At 47.6% G+C, this 12,240-nt stretch overlaps 1 protein-coding gene across 2 annotated transcripts; it reads left to right on the top strand.

Moving 5' to 3' along the window:
* Positions 1–6,902: 6,902 nt before the first annotated feature.
* TARDBP (TAR DNA binding protein) lies at positions 6,903–11,984 on the top strand. 2 transcript variants are annotated; one of them, XM_051786230.1, is made up of 6 exons: positions 6,903–7,061; positions 7,454–7,711; positions 8,420–8,583; positions 8,885–9,025; positions 9,542–9,709; positions 10,066–11,984. In XM_051786230.1, the coding sequence occupies exons 2-6, from the start codon at positions 7,474–7,476 to the stop codon at positions 10,594–10,596; spliced, it is 1,242 nt and encodes a 413-aa protein (XP_051642190.1). In that variant the 5' UTR covers positions 6,903–7,061; positions 7,454–7,473; the 3' UTR covers positions 10,597–11,984. The 2 variants fall into 2 exon arrangements, with proteins under 2 accessions (XP_051642190.1, XP_051642189.1); XM_051786229.1 differs by having other exon boundaries at positions 6,904–7,061; positions 9,539–9,709.
* Positions 11,985–12,240: the final 256 nt, after the last annotated feature.

Raw genomic sequence — 12,240 nt, 5'->3', positions numbered from 1 at the left:
GCCAGGCCTCCCTCAAAACGGTCAAGCTGACGCCGTGGTGTGTGGGAGGGGATCTAAGTGGGCCCATTAACTCCCTGCAGGATCTGCCAAGAGGACTGTGAACATTTGCCAGCCCAGAAACAGTTCGGGAGCCAGGACTTCCACTTGAGTCTTCTTTTTTAAGGATCTAATTGACATGACTGTCCTTTCCTTGGCCTTAATCCCTAGCTACTTCCCAAGATACTAAAAGCTTTTGCTCTCCTCTGCACTCTTGCACATAAATCAGAACCACCCTGAGATTTTCTCACTGGATCTCGTCGTGGCAGAGCCCCTGGAAGCTTGAATGAAGGCAAGGACATGCAGGCCCACCACATCATCTGCCCCTGCTCTGACTCCAGGGTTAAACTGCTGGCAGTGCTGGTGTTTGGTGTAGCACGAGCACTGTGGGAAAGGCAGCAAAGAGAGAGAAATGGGCCTTGTCAGCCACACTTGCAGCGATAGGATCACACAGATAGCCCAGATGTCAGCAGGAAGATTCCCCTTAGGATGTTGCTGTAATTTATGATATTGCTCAGAATTGCTGCAATTCTTCAGGCAGGTCAGATTTGGGATGAATTCTTAAAACCACATGCATGAGCAATAATGCATGAAACTGTGAAAACAGAGCAGGAAGGGGAGTGTGTCAAGGCTGAGTTATGTGGTGTGGTAGGTTTGCAAAAATGTGATGTTTGGTTCAGGCTGAACTGTCTCTCAGAGTCATGAGTAGAAATCAGAGGCTATGCAGAGTCTCAGTCTTGCAGGTTTTGAGATGACATCAGTGAATGAGAAACTGCACTGAGGTCAGGGGTTTAATTCTTGTAGTGTAGCCACAGAAGAGCTGTTCAGTGGCAACAATTTTCAGTAACTACCGGGCTGGGAAGGCTTCAAATATAGGCTGTGATGGGTCCAAAGGTCTGTATCCATTAACTGTCACAGGACAACTGGCAAACACAATAATGAAGGCAGTTTTCCACAAGGTCTTCCAAAAAGTCCGGGTGTTTCAAGATTTTTATGGCTGTTAGGAGCAAGTCTGTCATGAAAACACAGTTCTGGGTGTCAGGTGCCACCAGTTCTTCACTGTGGACTTTCAGAATGACCTTGGGGAGCCTGGCTTACCCCAATACCTCAGTTTTCCAAGTGGTTGCCTGCAACATTAACTGGCCAGAGTTTGATTAATTAATTGCATTATAAATGTAAGGGCACTAAAAAGACATGAAAAAATTCAGAAAGAGAAAGATAGAAGTCGATCACCTCTGGCAGTTTCAAGTGCACAAAAAGTCCATTTGGTCACATTTGGGTGATCAGTAGCTCTCACCACTCTCATCAAGGATGACTTTCAGTTCTACGAGCATTAGTTCTCCCCTTTCCACAGCTGTCAACTATTCCTCATGTAAAGGTCTTGCTCCTCTTTCAAAATTACCTGTATTAAGGCAAATTATGTGTTCCCTTCCTTTCCCTGTTGAAAGTCATTTACATGAAGAATCACAGAACCGAGATTATAGATACTGGGGGAGGGAATGCAGAAATATAGCTAAGACTGGAAATTTGGGTGGGCCTCAATTTATGGTGGACAGCCAAAGAACAAAGGTCTGATGTCATAGTAAATCATTTATATTGCAAATGATTTAAAATAATGAAAACCCATATGCATTAAATTTTGCCCTGTACATCCATTTGACATATTTTAAGTAGACAAAAGATAGATTTTACATAAATCTTCAGTAAATGTACTTCGAAAAAATATCACCAGGCAGTAAAGCCTAACTGTTTTAAAAACAGTCTTTGTCCTATACTTGAGCTCCTGCTTCAGTGGGCATCATTCAAAACCAGCAAAACACTACTCAGACTGTCTCCCCTGTCCTTGAGAGAAAACAAAAAAAACAGAGAAGGAAAACTAAACAGCTTTTGAACAGATCCTGCCAAAGTTGTCCTTCACACTCTTCCAGGTGTTACAGGAATAGTTGCTACACCTTACCCAAGCCACCTGTGGCTTTGCCTCTGAAGGATTCTATTTCCATCCCCTAATATAAATTCTAAAGTTTGTATTCAATATTTAGGGTCTGTCACACACCAACAGGTGCAATTTTATAGACCAGTTGCCAGTCTGTGGATTTTAACCTTTGGCTCATGCCAGTCTGTGCTGATGGAAGCTCATGCTCTTCCACACTGGGAGTTACTACACCATCTAGAAAAAAAAATTAGAAAATCTCTGAATCCCAATGCACTGGAAGAGGCATCAAATTCCTTTGGAAGATGCCTGGCACATCTTCACCAGGAACTGAGCTCTGGGAATGGACTCGATACCTCTGAGAATCCCAGGCAGAAATCCTTCCCAGGCTCTGCTGCTGGATGCTCCAGAAAGGCAAGGGAGCCGACTTGCAGATGGGTTGATCTGACTCTGCCAAACAAAACAGAGCGAAGGGAATTTTGCATTCCCTGCATACAAGATGCAAACGTTTGACAGTTCCCACAGGTACCACTCAAAGCAGAGGTGGAGCCGGCAGATAACCCCCACTGCTGTGCTTTGAACCCTCTCACAGCTCGCAAACAAAGGGAGGAACGAGCACCTCGCTGCCAGCAGGGGCTTCGGGGCTCAGAGAGGCCGACTGGCACCGTTTGGGTCTCCAGGCACCGGGGAACATTTTTAATTCTAAGCCAGAGCTCTCTCGCAGACTGATCCTTTGTGTGTGGAACTGGGTTAGTAAGGAGCAGCCAGGACACCTCCAGCCCTGGATGGCTGATCCCAGATGTTTCAGTGACATGCACTTTAATCACCCTCACCTAACACTAGGGCTCTCAGGACCCAGACTGGTGGCCACTGGGTCTTTTCAGGTCTTTACAAGAGCCAAACTTGTAAAAATCTGATTTTCATCGTGTCTGCTGAGAGATTAAAACACACATCACCTGTTCTAATCAGTTTTAGAAGAGTCGAGTAAACAAGGATATGAAGCAGAAGGAATGTGGAAACCCTGCTCCTTTAACAAACAGGGTTGAAAATGAGATAGTTGGAATCATGGCTTTATAGGATCATGGGAAAATTGCCTAAAATATTTTAGGTGCTATAATGAAGTCTTAGGTTTTAACTAAGGAGATTAGGAGGGGTGTGAGAACTAAATGATATTTCCAGGTACTTTTGTGTGGGTGGAAGCTTCTTACTTTGTTTAAGTGAAGCTTTTCTCTGGTGGTTGTTTATAGACTGCTTGGTATTGGTAAATTTTTATGTTGATAACTTGCTAGTGAATGGAAAGCTCTATTTATGGTAGGTATTTCTGGAGAAATTGTTCTTCCTCCTTATATTCCTGCTTTATTCTGAGAAACTTGATGCCAGGGGGGAAAATATACTTCCACTGAGTAAGGGAGAAAGGTCGGAATTATTAACTATTGACAAAATCAGAAAATCAGGCTGGATTCTGACTACACTGACAGGCCATTATTCGTTAAGTTCTCCTGCTTTTTACATGGTCAGGAATAGGCTCAGGCACTTCATGTTTTTCAGTACCCACGGTTGTGTGATGCTTTTTTTCATCAGGAGCTTATATTTAGTTGCCCACTGCTGCTGTTTTTCATCCCAAGTGCTTTTGGGAGGGTGAACAGCTGATCATTACACCGAGTTTGCTTGCACCCCTGAGCACAGTTAACCTAGAGCAGCAAATAGTTATTGTATTGCACTTTGGTTTGTGCCTGTGGGCACACTTAAGTCAATATACATGATGGCTAGTACCACGTATTGCATCTGTCTGCACCCATGGGCCCTGCAATTGCCAGGGAGAGGGAGCTGGTGAATTAACTAGCACTGTGCCCGCTGGTGTAGTTACTTCAAGAGCAATACCACTGCTAATTGCTTAACTTCAACCTAATCATAATGCAAAATAACAGAACGAAAGTGCTGCGAGAATCCCAGTTCTTGCAGAAAATGGAGAGTAACATTTGTTTAATTCTAAGCTTGTTTGTTGCCAAAAGTGAGGAAGAAGCTCTTGGGGCAGGAGTCTGTGTTGTGGATAATTGCCCTTCTCCCCCTGCCTGTTTCACAGCCAGCACAGAGCTCCCTGCTCTCACCAAGCTCTTACCTGCATGAAATCCAGTTCAGGGCTGGTGCTTACTCTGCTCATTAGTGCAATTACCACCAGATGCTGTGTGAGATGAAGGTCACTCTGGCTCAGTGCCACGACTGCCTCTTCAATAGGGTGATTGCTAAACTAACTCTGAGTGGAAATGGTGCAGCAGGTAATGTTGACATGCTGCAATTACCGCTCCGTCCTCACAGCGTGTTCAAACAGCACTCGCTGCCTCCGTGCTGACTTGGCAACACCGGGACTGGCTTTGGGATGTGTATTGTGGGTCACTAGAAAATGTAGGAATTTCAGGAGAACGCCTCCCTCGAGCATTAGCTTATCTCTCAGCCTGTGTCTAGTCAGGTCCTCTCAGAAGTCTGTTGAAAAATGGTAATTAAGTGATAAGGCTGAGTGCCAAGTCACACAGGGATAGATGGGCTGGGGTTCAGTGGTGCTGGGAGCCAGTTTTCACACCTGAAGAAATCTGAAGTGGGAGTCTTGAATACTCAGCAGAAGACATTAATGCAAGGGATTGGATTAGCCTTCTCTAGCAGTAGGGTCCCCTTTCCTTACTAATAAGGCTTATTTTTACTTCTTTTTAGGAGACCAGTGCAAAGAAAGTCAAGCTAGATGGGCACTGGGAACACAGACTGGATGAGTGCCACAAAGGGGCAGATGAGGAGGGGAAAAAGGTGGTAGAATTATTTTCCTTATAACAGTGTGGTACAGACCACAGATTAAGTTGCTGAGCTGGTGGAAGCTCTGCAGTGCACTTTTTGTCTATGATGATGATGGCAGGGCTTCACAGCTCTGCTAATGCCAACCCTGTGTGGCTTCCTGTTCATATGGATCTTGTAATAAACACTGATTGTGTTACAGATGTCTCTGGTGTGACTGGAGACTAATGTGACTGTGACTGATGGACCAGATAAGCTCATTAGTAAAGTATCAGAATAAAATAACTTGGAGATGTGGAATGGCAATTATCCAGATGGAAAATGTCAGATTAAAACTGCAGAACAGTTAATAATGTATCGGTTTATAGTATTATCACTGCAAAGTAAAAAAAAAAAAGTGGGGTGTTTATCTAGAGGGTGATGCTGCTGAAAGCTGATGATTAACCTTGTAAAAGGGACTAAACCAGGAGGAAAATACCATGTTCCTGTGACCGATGTTTCTCCCCTCCATGTGGTTTTCTTTCACACAGGCTTGTCCTTCTTGTGACTGCAGCTCAGGAAAACCTGTGTAGATGGGCTCTTCTGCACTTCTTCTTTTTAAGTGTCAGTAGGAACAGGACTCCCTAAGCCATAATGCCTCTGGAGTTCAGAAGTTTATAATAGTGTACAGTGAGCTATAACCATTAAGTCTTCCACTCAAGTAAGTGGAGATTGGGTTTAGAGAGGATTAAGCTGTGTTATAGCAAACATTTACTGGGTATTAAAGGACAGGGCTAGAATTACTAGCTTTTTTTAACTTCTAGCAATCCTACAAAGTTGCTTTATGCAAGCTCAGTGAGCAGGGCAGTAAGAGGGGGAAAGGCACATAAAAACCCCCCAATATCTGGCAGAATTAATGAAGACATTGGTTCTGAGCGATGAACCAGTTGTTGGGGATGGCATCAGACAGCAAATATGAGACACAGACCTGAGCTACCATGAAACTCTGCATTAGTCAGCCTGGTTAATCGAGTTCTTCCCCAAATCCTCAGGGAATGTCTGCAGATGTGCAGATGGAGGTAGGCTGGATCAGAATGGTTCTGTTTCAGTGCCAACACGCCTCAGCCAGGATCTCTCACACGTGTCTGTCAGTGGGAGGGTCTGAGTCCTGCTCCAACTTACAGGTTTAAACACAGGCACCACCAGGACGAAGCTGATTCCAAACGATTGCTGTGCTCAGCATCTCCAACACTCCTGTCCTGTCCTGTGAAAAAGGGATCTTGAAGTGCACTGGCGTCTCCTCCTGCCCGACTGGAAGAGCCCTGGGTACACCTCAGATTAACTCTCCCTAGGGATGGAGGCCCCTCATCTTCCCTGGAAGCACTGCTTAGGCCTTAGAAGAGTCAGGGGGGGTTGTTTTTACTCTCGTGGTGGTTTGGGTTTTTTTTGCTGCAAATCACAGAATATCCCGAGTTGCAAGGGACCCACCAGGATCATCCAGTCCAATTCCTGGCCCTGCACAGACACTCCAACAATCCCCCCTGTCCTGAGAGCGTTGTCCAAACACTCCTGGAGCTCTGGCAGCCTTGGGGCCATGACACTGCCCTGGGGAGCCTGTTCAGTGCCCGACCACCCTCTGGGGGAAGAACCTTCTCCTGAGATCCAACCTGACCCTGCCGTGACACAGCTCCAGCCGTTCCCTGGGTCCTGTCACTGCTCACACAGAGCAGAGATGGTGCGGCACCGCACGAGGATGTTGAAGACCCCAGTGAGGTCTCCCCTCAGTCTCCTCCAGGCTGAACAGACCAAGTGACCGAGTTGGGGTTGTTTTTTTTTCAGTCGGGAGCTCTCGTTCTCCTGGCAGCGCGGTGGGAGCGAGGCACAGCCGCTCCGTGCCGAGGGTCTCCCCGCCGGTCCCGCTCCCGTCCCGTCCCTCCCTCACGGCCCGCGCGCCGCCGGCTCCCGGCAGCTCCCGCGCTCGCGCAGACGCGGGCAGGGCCGCACCACCGGCCCCGCGCCGGGGGGAGCGGGGCTCGGGAAGCTTCCTCGGCCATCGCCTCTGGTGCCGGGAGGCACCGGCCGAGCTCCGGCTGAAAGCGAGCGGGACGCGCTGGGGCACAGTCGGAGCTCCGTGCGGCTCCGCGGCCGCAGCGCCCCGCCGCAACCTCCCCCTCCGGCCGCCGGGAATGGTTCGGCCCGGGCCCGGCCCGGCCGCTGAGGGGCCGCGGCCGCCATTTTGTGCGGCGCCGGCGGAGCGCGGCGGGCGGAGCGGGCATTGAGCGGGCACTGAGGGGGCACCGAGCGGCTCCGGGGACGCCGTTCCCTTCCCTGGCCGGTGAGCGGAGCGCGGGGCCGGCAGGACTGGGCTGCTCGCGGGGCTGGGGCGGGCGGAGCCGCGCACGGAGGGGGCAGGCTTGGGCGGGCCTGGCAGGCGGCGGGGCCCAGAGGGGCTGTGCCGAACGGGCCCCGCGGCGGGAGCCGGTGGCACCCTCCCGCCGTGCTCGGGGACCCGTCGCTTCGGTCCCTCCGTAGCTCCGGGATGGCCCGAGGTGTCGGTCCGTGTGTCGGTACGGCAGGGCCGGAGGCTTCGGTGTCAGTGTGTCAGTGAACGGCGCGTTTCGGTGTCCCCCGCTGTGTAATAAACTCAGCGGTGCCTCGGGGCGAGGGAGGTGAAAGCCGAGCCGGGGGGCACAGGGTGGTCGCTCACGCTGCTTTCCCCCTGTGCAGTTCAATAGCGTCCAGCGAGGATGTCGGAGTATATCCGGGTGACGGAGGACGAGAACGATGAGCCCATCGAGATCCCGTCGGAGGACGACGGCACGGTGCTGCTGTCCACGGTGACGGCGCAGTTCCCCGGGGCGTGCGGGCTCCGCTACAGGAACCCGGTGTCGCAGTGCATGAGGGGGGTCCGGCTGGTCGAGGGCATCCTGCACGCCCCCGAGGCCGGCTGGGGGAACCTCGTCTACGTCGTCAACTATCCCAAAGGTCTGTGCTCGTTCCGTCGGCTCTTTGTACGAGGTTGCAGTTTTCCGCGTGAGTCACTGCTGAGCTAACGTGGCAACACTGTTCCTGTTGAGCTCTCTGATTCATAGGGATCAGCGATTTATGTACATCTCTGTCCTGCCGAGTAGATTTGACCCCAGTAAGTTTTTAAAACTTTACCCAAACGAACACTTTAATGACAAAGTCTTGTGTTATCTTTGAAGGGTCCACAACCTCATCCAGACCTTCAGAGGCCGTGGTCTAATGGGACCTCTGTACTCACAGGCACTTCTCAAGCCTGGTTTGGTCAGAAGTACCATTTAAAAGTGCTCAGAAAAGGAGAAGTCAGACCACTCTGCCCCACCCCCTTGGAAAAAGGGGAAGTAAATACATCACTATTGAAATATTCTTGTTAAAACTTCCTGTCTTCTCCACCTTGTTATAGGCCTGTGAACGTTGCTGGATGATATTTAAGTAAACTAATGCAGAGCTAACTGGGTCAAATTGCATTTTGGAGGGGGACTTCAGTGTGGACTGGCTTTGGTCCAGGGCATTCAGATATTTTACAATGGGCTCCTAACAGCTGGCATGTGTCTCTTGTAGTCTGTACTCTTTCTCATCAGAGTTTATGATTTTATACCGTGCAGTTCATAATCAATGGATCGGTTTCCAGATTTGAGGATAATGTCTAATGTACTTTTTTATATTCAGATAATAAGAGAAAAATGGATGAAACTGATGCATCATCAGCTGTAAAAGTGAAACGAGCAGTACAGAAGACTTCAGATTTAATAGTCTTGGGTCTTCCCTGGAAAACCACTGAACAAGACTTAAAGGAATATTTCAGTACCTTTGGAGAAGTTCTGATGGTGCAGGTAAAATCCTTTTGCAGCTCAAGCAAAGAGGGACATTGGGTAGAAGTCAGGCTCCTGAGGAAGCAAGCAGAAACAACAGAGCCATGTAAAATTGGGGAAGATCAGAAGCTATGTCTCTTCCTAAGGGTGTGTTTTGTTCCATGAGCCTGTTATTAATTTTTGAGGGAGATGTTAAGGAATTAGATATTGCTGTGATAATAGTATTTATAAGACTGATAAACTCCCAAAAGAGATCTTCACTAAATTCCTTCAGTAACACTTCATCCTCGTGGTGACTTGTGGTTTTGGTTTTTGCCCTTAGGTTAAGAAGGACATTAAAACAGGCCACTCCAAAGGGTTTGGGTTTGTTCGGTTCACGGATTACGAAACCCAAGTGAAGGTGATGTCACAGCGGCACATGATCGATGGCAGGTGGTGTGACTGTAAACTCCCCAACTCTAAGGTACTTTGGGTTTTACTGCTGCTTTCATTGGTGCTGAAAGAAAAGAGGGAGGAGGTGGGTGAGTTGGGAAAATAGCTGGTTATGTGAGGTAGTGATGAAAATCTGGAAATAGTGTGTTTAATGTCCAGCAGTACCTGCCTAACTTGTCTGCTGCATGAATACATGCAGAATAAAGCAGCTGGAATAACTAATTTAGGGAAGAGCAGAATGAGTCTTTGAGTGCAGAACTGAACCTGTAGCTTCCAGTGTCTCAATAAGCAATTATTACCAAAAAAGTGTCCTTCTGCAGTGGCCTTGTCACTGTCCCTGTGTGTTACTCCCACCCTTGTTTTCTTGTGGCTGCAGGCACATTCTTGGAATAGAATTCCATTTATTTTTTTAAACTCCTTTTACAATCTCCAACTTTCTTGATCTTCAGCCCTCAGAACAGGCCAGATCGAGGGGGGCCTTCATCATCCTATAACTCAGTTCTGCAGGGTGGTTGTGATGTTTTTGTCCTTCCCATCCCTGCAGCAGAGTCCCGACGAGCCCTTGCGCAGCAGGAAGGTGTTTGTGGGGCGCTGCACCGAGGACATGACGGCAGATGAACTCCGACAGTTCTTTGCCCAGTATGGGGAAGTGGTAGATGTCTTCATTCCTAAGCCCTTCCGGGCTTTTGCTTTTGTTACGTTTGCAGATGACCAGGTAAGTCATATTTTAACTTCATATTTAGTCTGCATTTCAGTAGCTTGATAAAGTATCATTTCTGGAACTACACATGAAACACTTACTTGTCCACTGTCTTGAGGATTCCAGTGGTGTTAGGTTGATCTGATTTATTGAATGGACTGAGGTTACATTTCCAGACAGCTTTTTATACTGCAGCTAGTGTAGTGGTGAATGCAAAGATAAAACACTTCAGATCGGATTAAGTACATGCCTGTGCTTCCTTTGCAGGTTAAATATCTGCTCAGAGTCATGGGGGATGTTTTGTCTTGTACTACTAACATCTAAAAAAAAGACGTCTAACACACATTTAATCAATGCCTTATTTCTTATAGGTTGCCCAGTCTCTTTGTGGAGAGGACTTGATCATTAAAGGAATCAGCGTACATATATCCAATGCTGAACCTAAGCATAATAGCAATAGACAGTTAGAGAGAGGTGGAAGATTTGGTGGTAACCCGGGAGGCTTTGGGAACCAGGGGGGGTTTGGCAACAGCAGAGGAGGCGGGGGAGGACTGGGCAACAACCAGGGCAGCAACATGGGTGGGGGGATGAACTTCGGGGCCTTTAGCATCAACCCTGCCATGATGGCAGCGGCGCAGGCGGCCCTGCAGAGCAGCTGGGGCATGATGGGCATGTTGGCCAGCCAGCAGAACCAGTCGGGGCCCTCGGGGAACAACCAGCCCCAAGGCAACATGCAGCGGGAGCAGAACCAGGGCTTTAGCTCAGGCAACAACTCGTACGGAGGGTCCAACTCGGGGGCAGCCATAGGCTGGGGCTCGGCCTCCAACGCGGGCTCCAGCAGCGGGTTTAACGGAGGCTTTGGCTCCAGCATGGACTCCAAGTCCTCAGGCTGGGGGATGTAGACGCAGTGGGCTCTGATACTGACTCTATGGTGGGAAATCAAATTTTTCTAACTCATGGTAAGTATACTGTAAATTACATATATACTAAAGTTTTCCAAATCAATTTGTTCAGTGTGCAGTATATTCAGCAGTATTTTTGACATTTTTCTTTTTTTAAAAAAAAAAAAGAAAAAAAAAAAGAAAAAGAAAAGAAAGGTAAAAGGAATTTTCTAAGTTTTGTTACATATCTAGTTGGAATTCTGAATGTTTGGAAGTGGACTGCTGTTTGCCCGACAGGTGAACTAACACTACAGTCGATAGGAAAGGTTTCTCCTGTAATACTTTATCCCTTGTTTCCCGGCTACCTGAATTCTTTGCATGTTCAAAATGGAACCATTGGTCAGAAACAGCATTCTCTCCCTCTTGTTTTTAATTTGATCCCACCATAAGACTCTCCAAGTGCCCCGTTGGACAACACAGTGTCGTTTTTGTTTTGTGTTTTTGTTTAACACTGTCTCCCCTCCATACTAAAGTACGATATGAAGGCTTCATTTAATCTCCGCAGTTCATCTCATTTCAAATGTGTATGGAAGAAGCACTTCATTGAAAGCAGTGCTGTAAATATTCTGCCTTAGGAATACTTCTGTCTACATGCTTTCTCATCCAAGAATACTTCATCACACCGCACATGCTGCGTCTTAGACGGTGGGTGTTCCATTTTTATCCGCTACTCTTTATTTCATGGAGTCGTATCAACGCTGTGAACGCAAGGCTGTGAGATGGAACCAGAAGGCTGTTTGAACTTTTGAAACCTTGTGTGGGATTGGTGGTGGTGCCGAGGCATGAGAGGGCTGGTATGTGCGAGATAAAGGAGCGAGCGCATGCAGAGACCTGGTGGTGCAGTAATGGGATTTTATTTGACTTGGCGAGATGTCTCTCAATCCTGTGGCTTTGGTGAGAGAGTGTGCGGAGAGCAATGATAGCAAATAAAGTACGAGTGTTTATTGCATTCAAAGGACATCCACATGTGGAAGACTTTAAGTGGGTTCTCTACCTAGTTAATCAATTAGTTGAATGTGTTATGTGAAATGGAATATTTGTATTTCTTTTCCCTTATGTCAACTGCTGTGAATGCTGTATGGTGTGTGTTTTTTTTCTGTTAATGATCTGTAAGTGTGGTAATGTGACTTGAAGACGATGGGGTTTGTGATGAGAACATTGAGCTTGTGGTGTGCTTTGCAGTAGCTCTTGTAGCAGAGATCACTAGAGCTCAGTGTGCCTCTCCAGGGTGGAAGTTCCACTGTCTGTAAGATATCCATAAGAATGCTGTTTGCTGCAGTTTCGTGTTTGGATGCTTTTTATAAGATTTGTCACTGTAGGAAATTCTTAAATAAAACTGATTTAAGTAATATGTGTCTTTGTTTTGCAGCCCTGAATGCAAAGAATTCATAGCAGTTAATTAATTTTACCCTTTTGAGATGAACTTCTGTAAAGCTTTTTGCAGTCACTCGGTTTGTTTCAGATAAGCAGGTTCTAAAGGAGCCACCGCCACAGCTCTAAGCCACTGTACCCTTGCACTGTGCAGTGCCATAGATCTAAAATCCAGGTCCCACACCTTGGGGAGCCCGCACCTAGACTGGTAAGCAGCTCCCTCCAGATTCCATC

The sequence above is a fragment of the Manacus candei genome, unplaced genomic scaffold, assembly GCF_025592945.1.
Source record: "Manacus candei isolate 608988 ecotype Guabito, Panama unplaced genomic scaffold, ASM2559294v1 h1tg000022l, whole genome shotgun sequence".
NCBI lineage: Eukaryota > Metazoa > Chordata > Aves > Passeriformes > Pipridae > Manacus > Manacus candei.
Note: the sequence above shows the minus strand (reverse complement) of the source record. Positions and strands in the feature narration are given on the sequence as shown.

Excerpts from the sequence above, each read along its gene's own strand:
- TARDBP (XM_051786229.1), top strand. The coding sequence starts at position 7,474 with ATGTCGGAGTATATCCGGGTGACGGAGGACGAGAACGATGAGCCCATC. Across the intron at positions 7,712-8,419 it reads CGTCGTCAACTATCCCAAAG|ATAATAAGAGAAAAATGGAT; the intron begins GTCTGTGCTCGT and ends TTTTATATTCAG. Across the intron at positions 9,710-10,065 it reads TTACGTTTGCAGATGACCAG|GTTGCCCAGTCTCTTTGTGG; the intron begins GTAAGTCATATT and ends TATTTCTTATAG.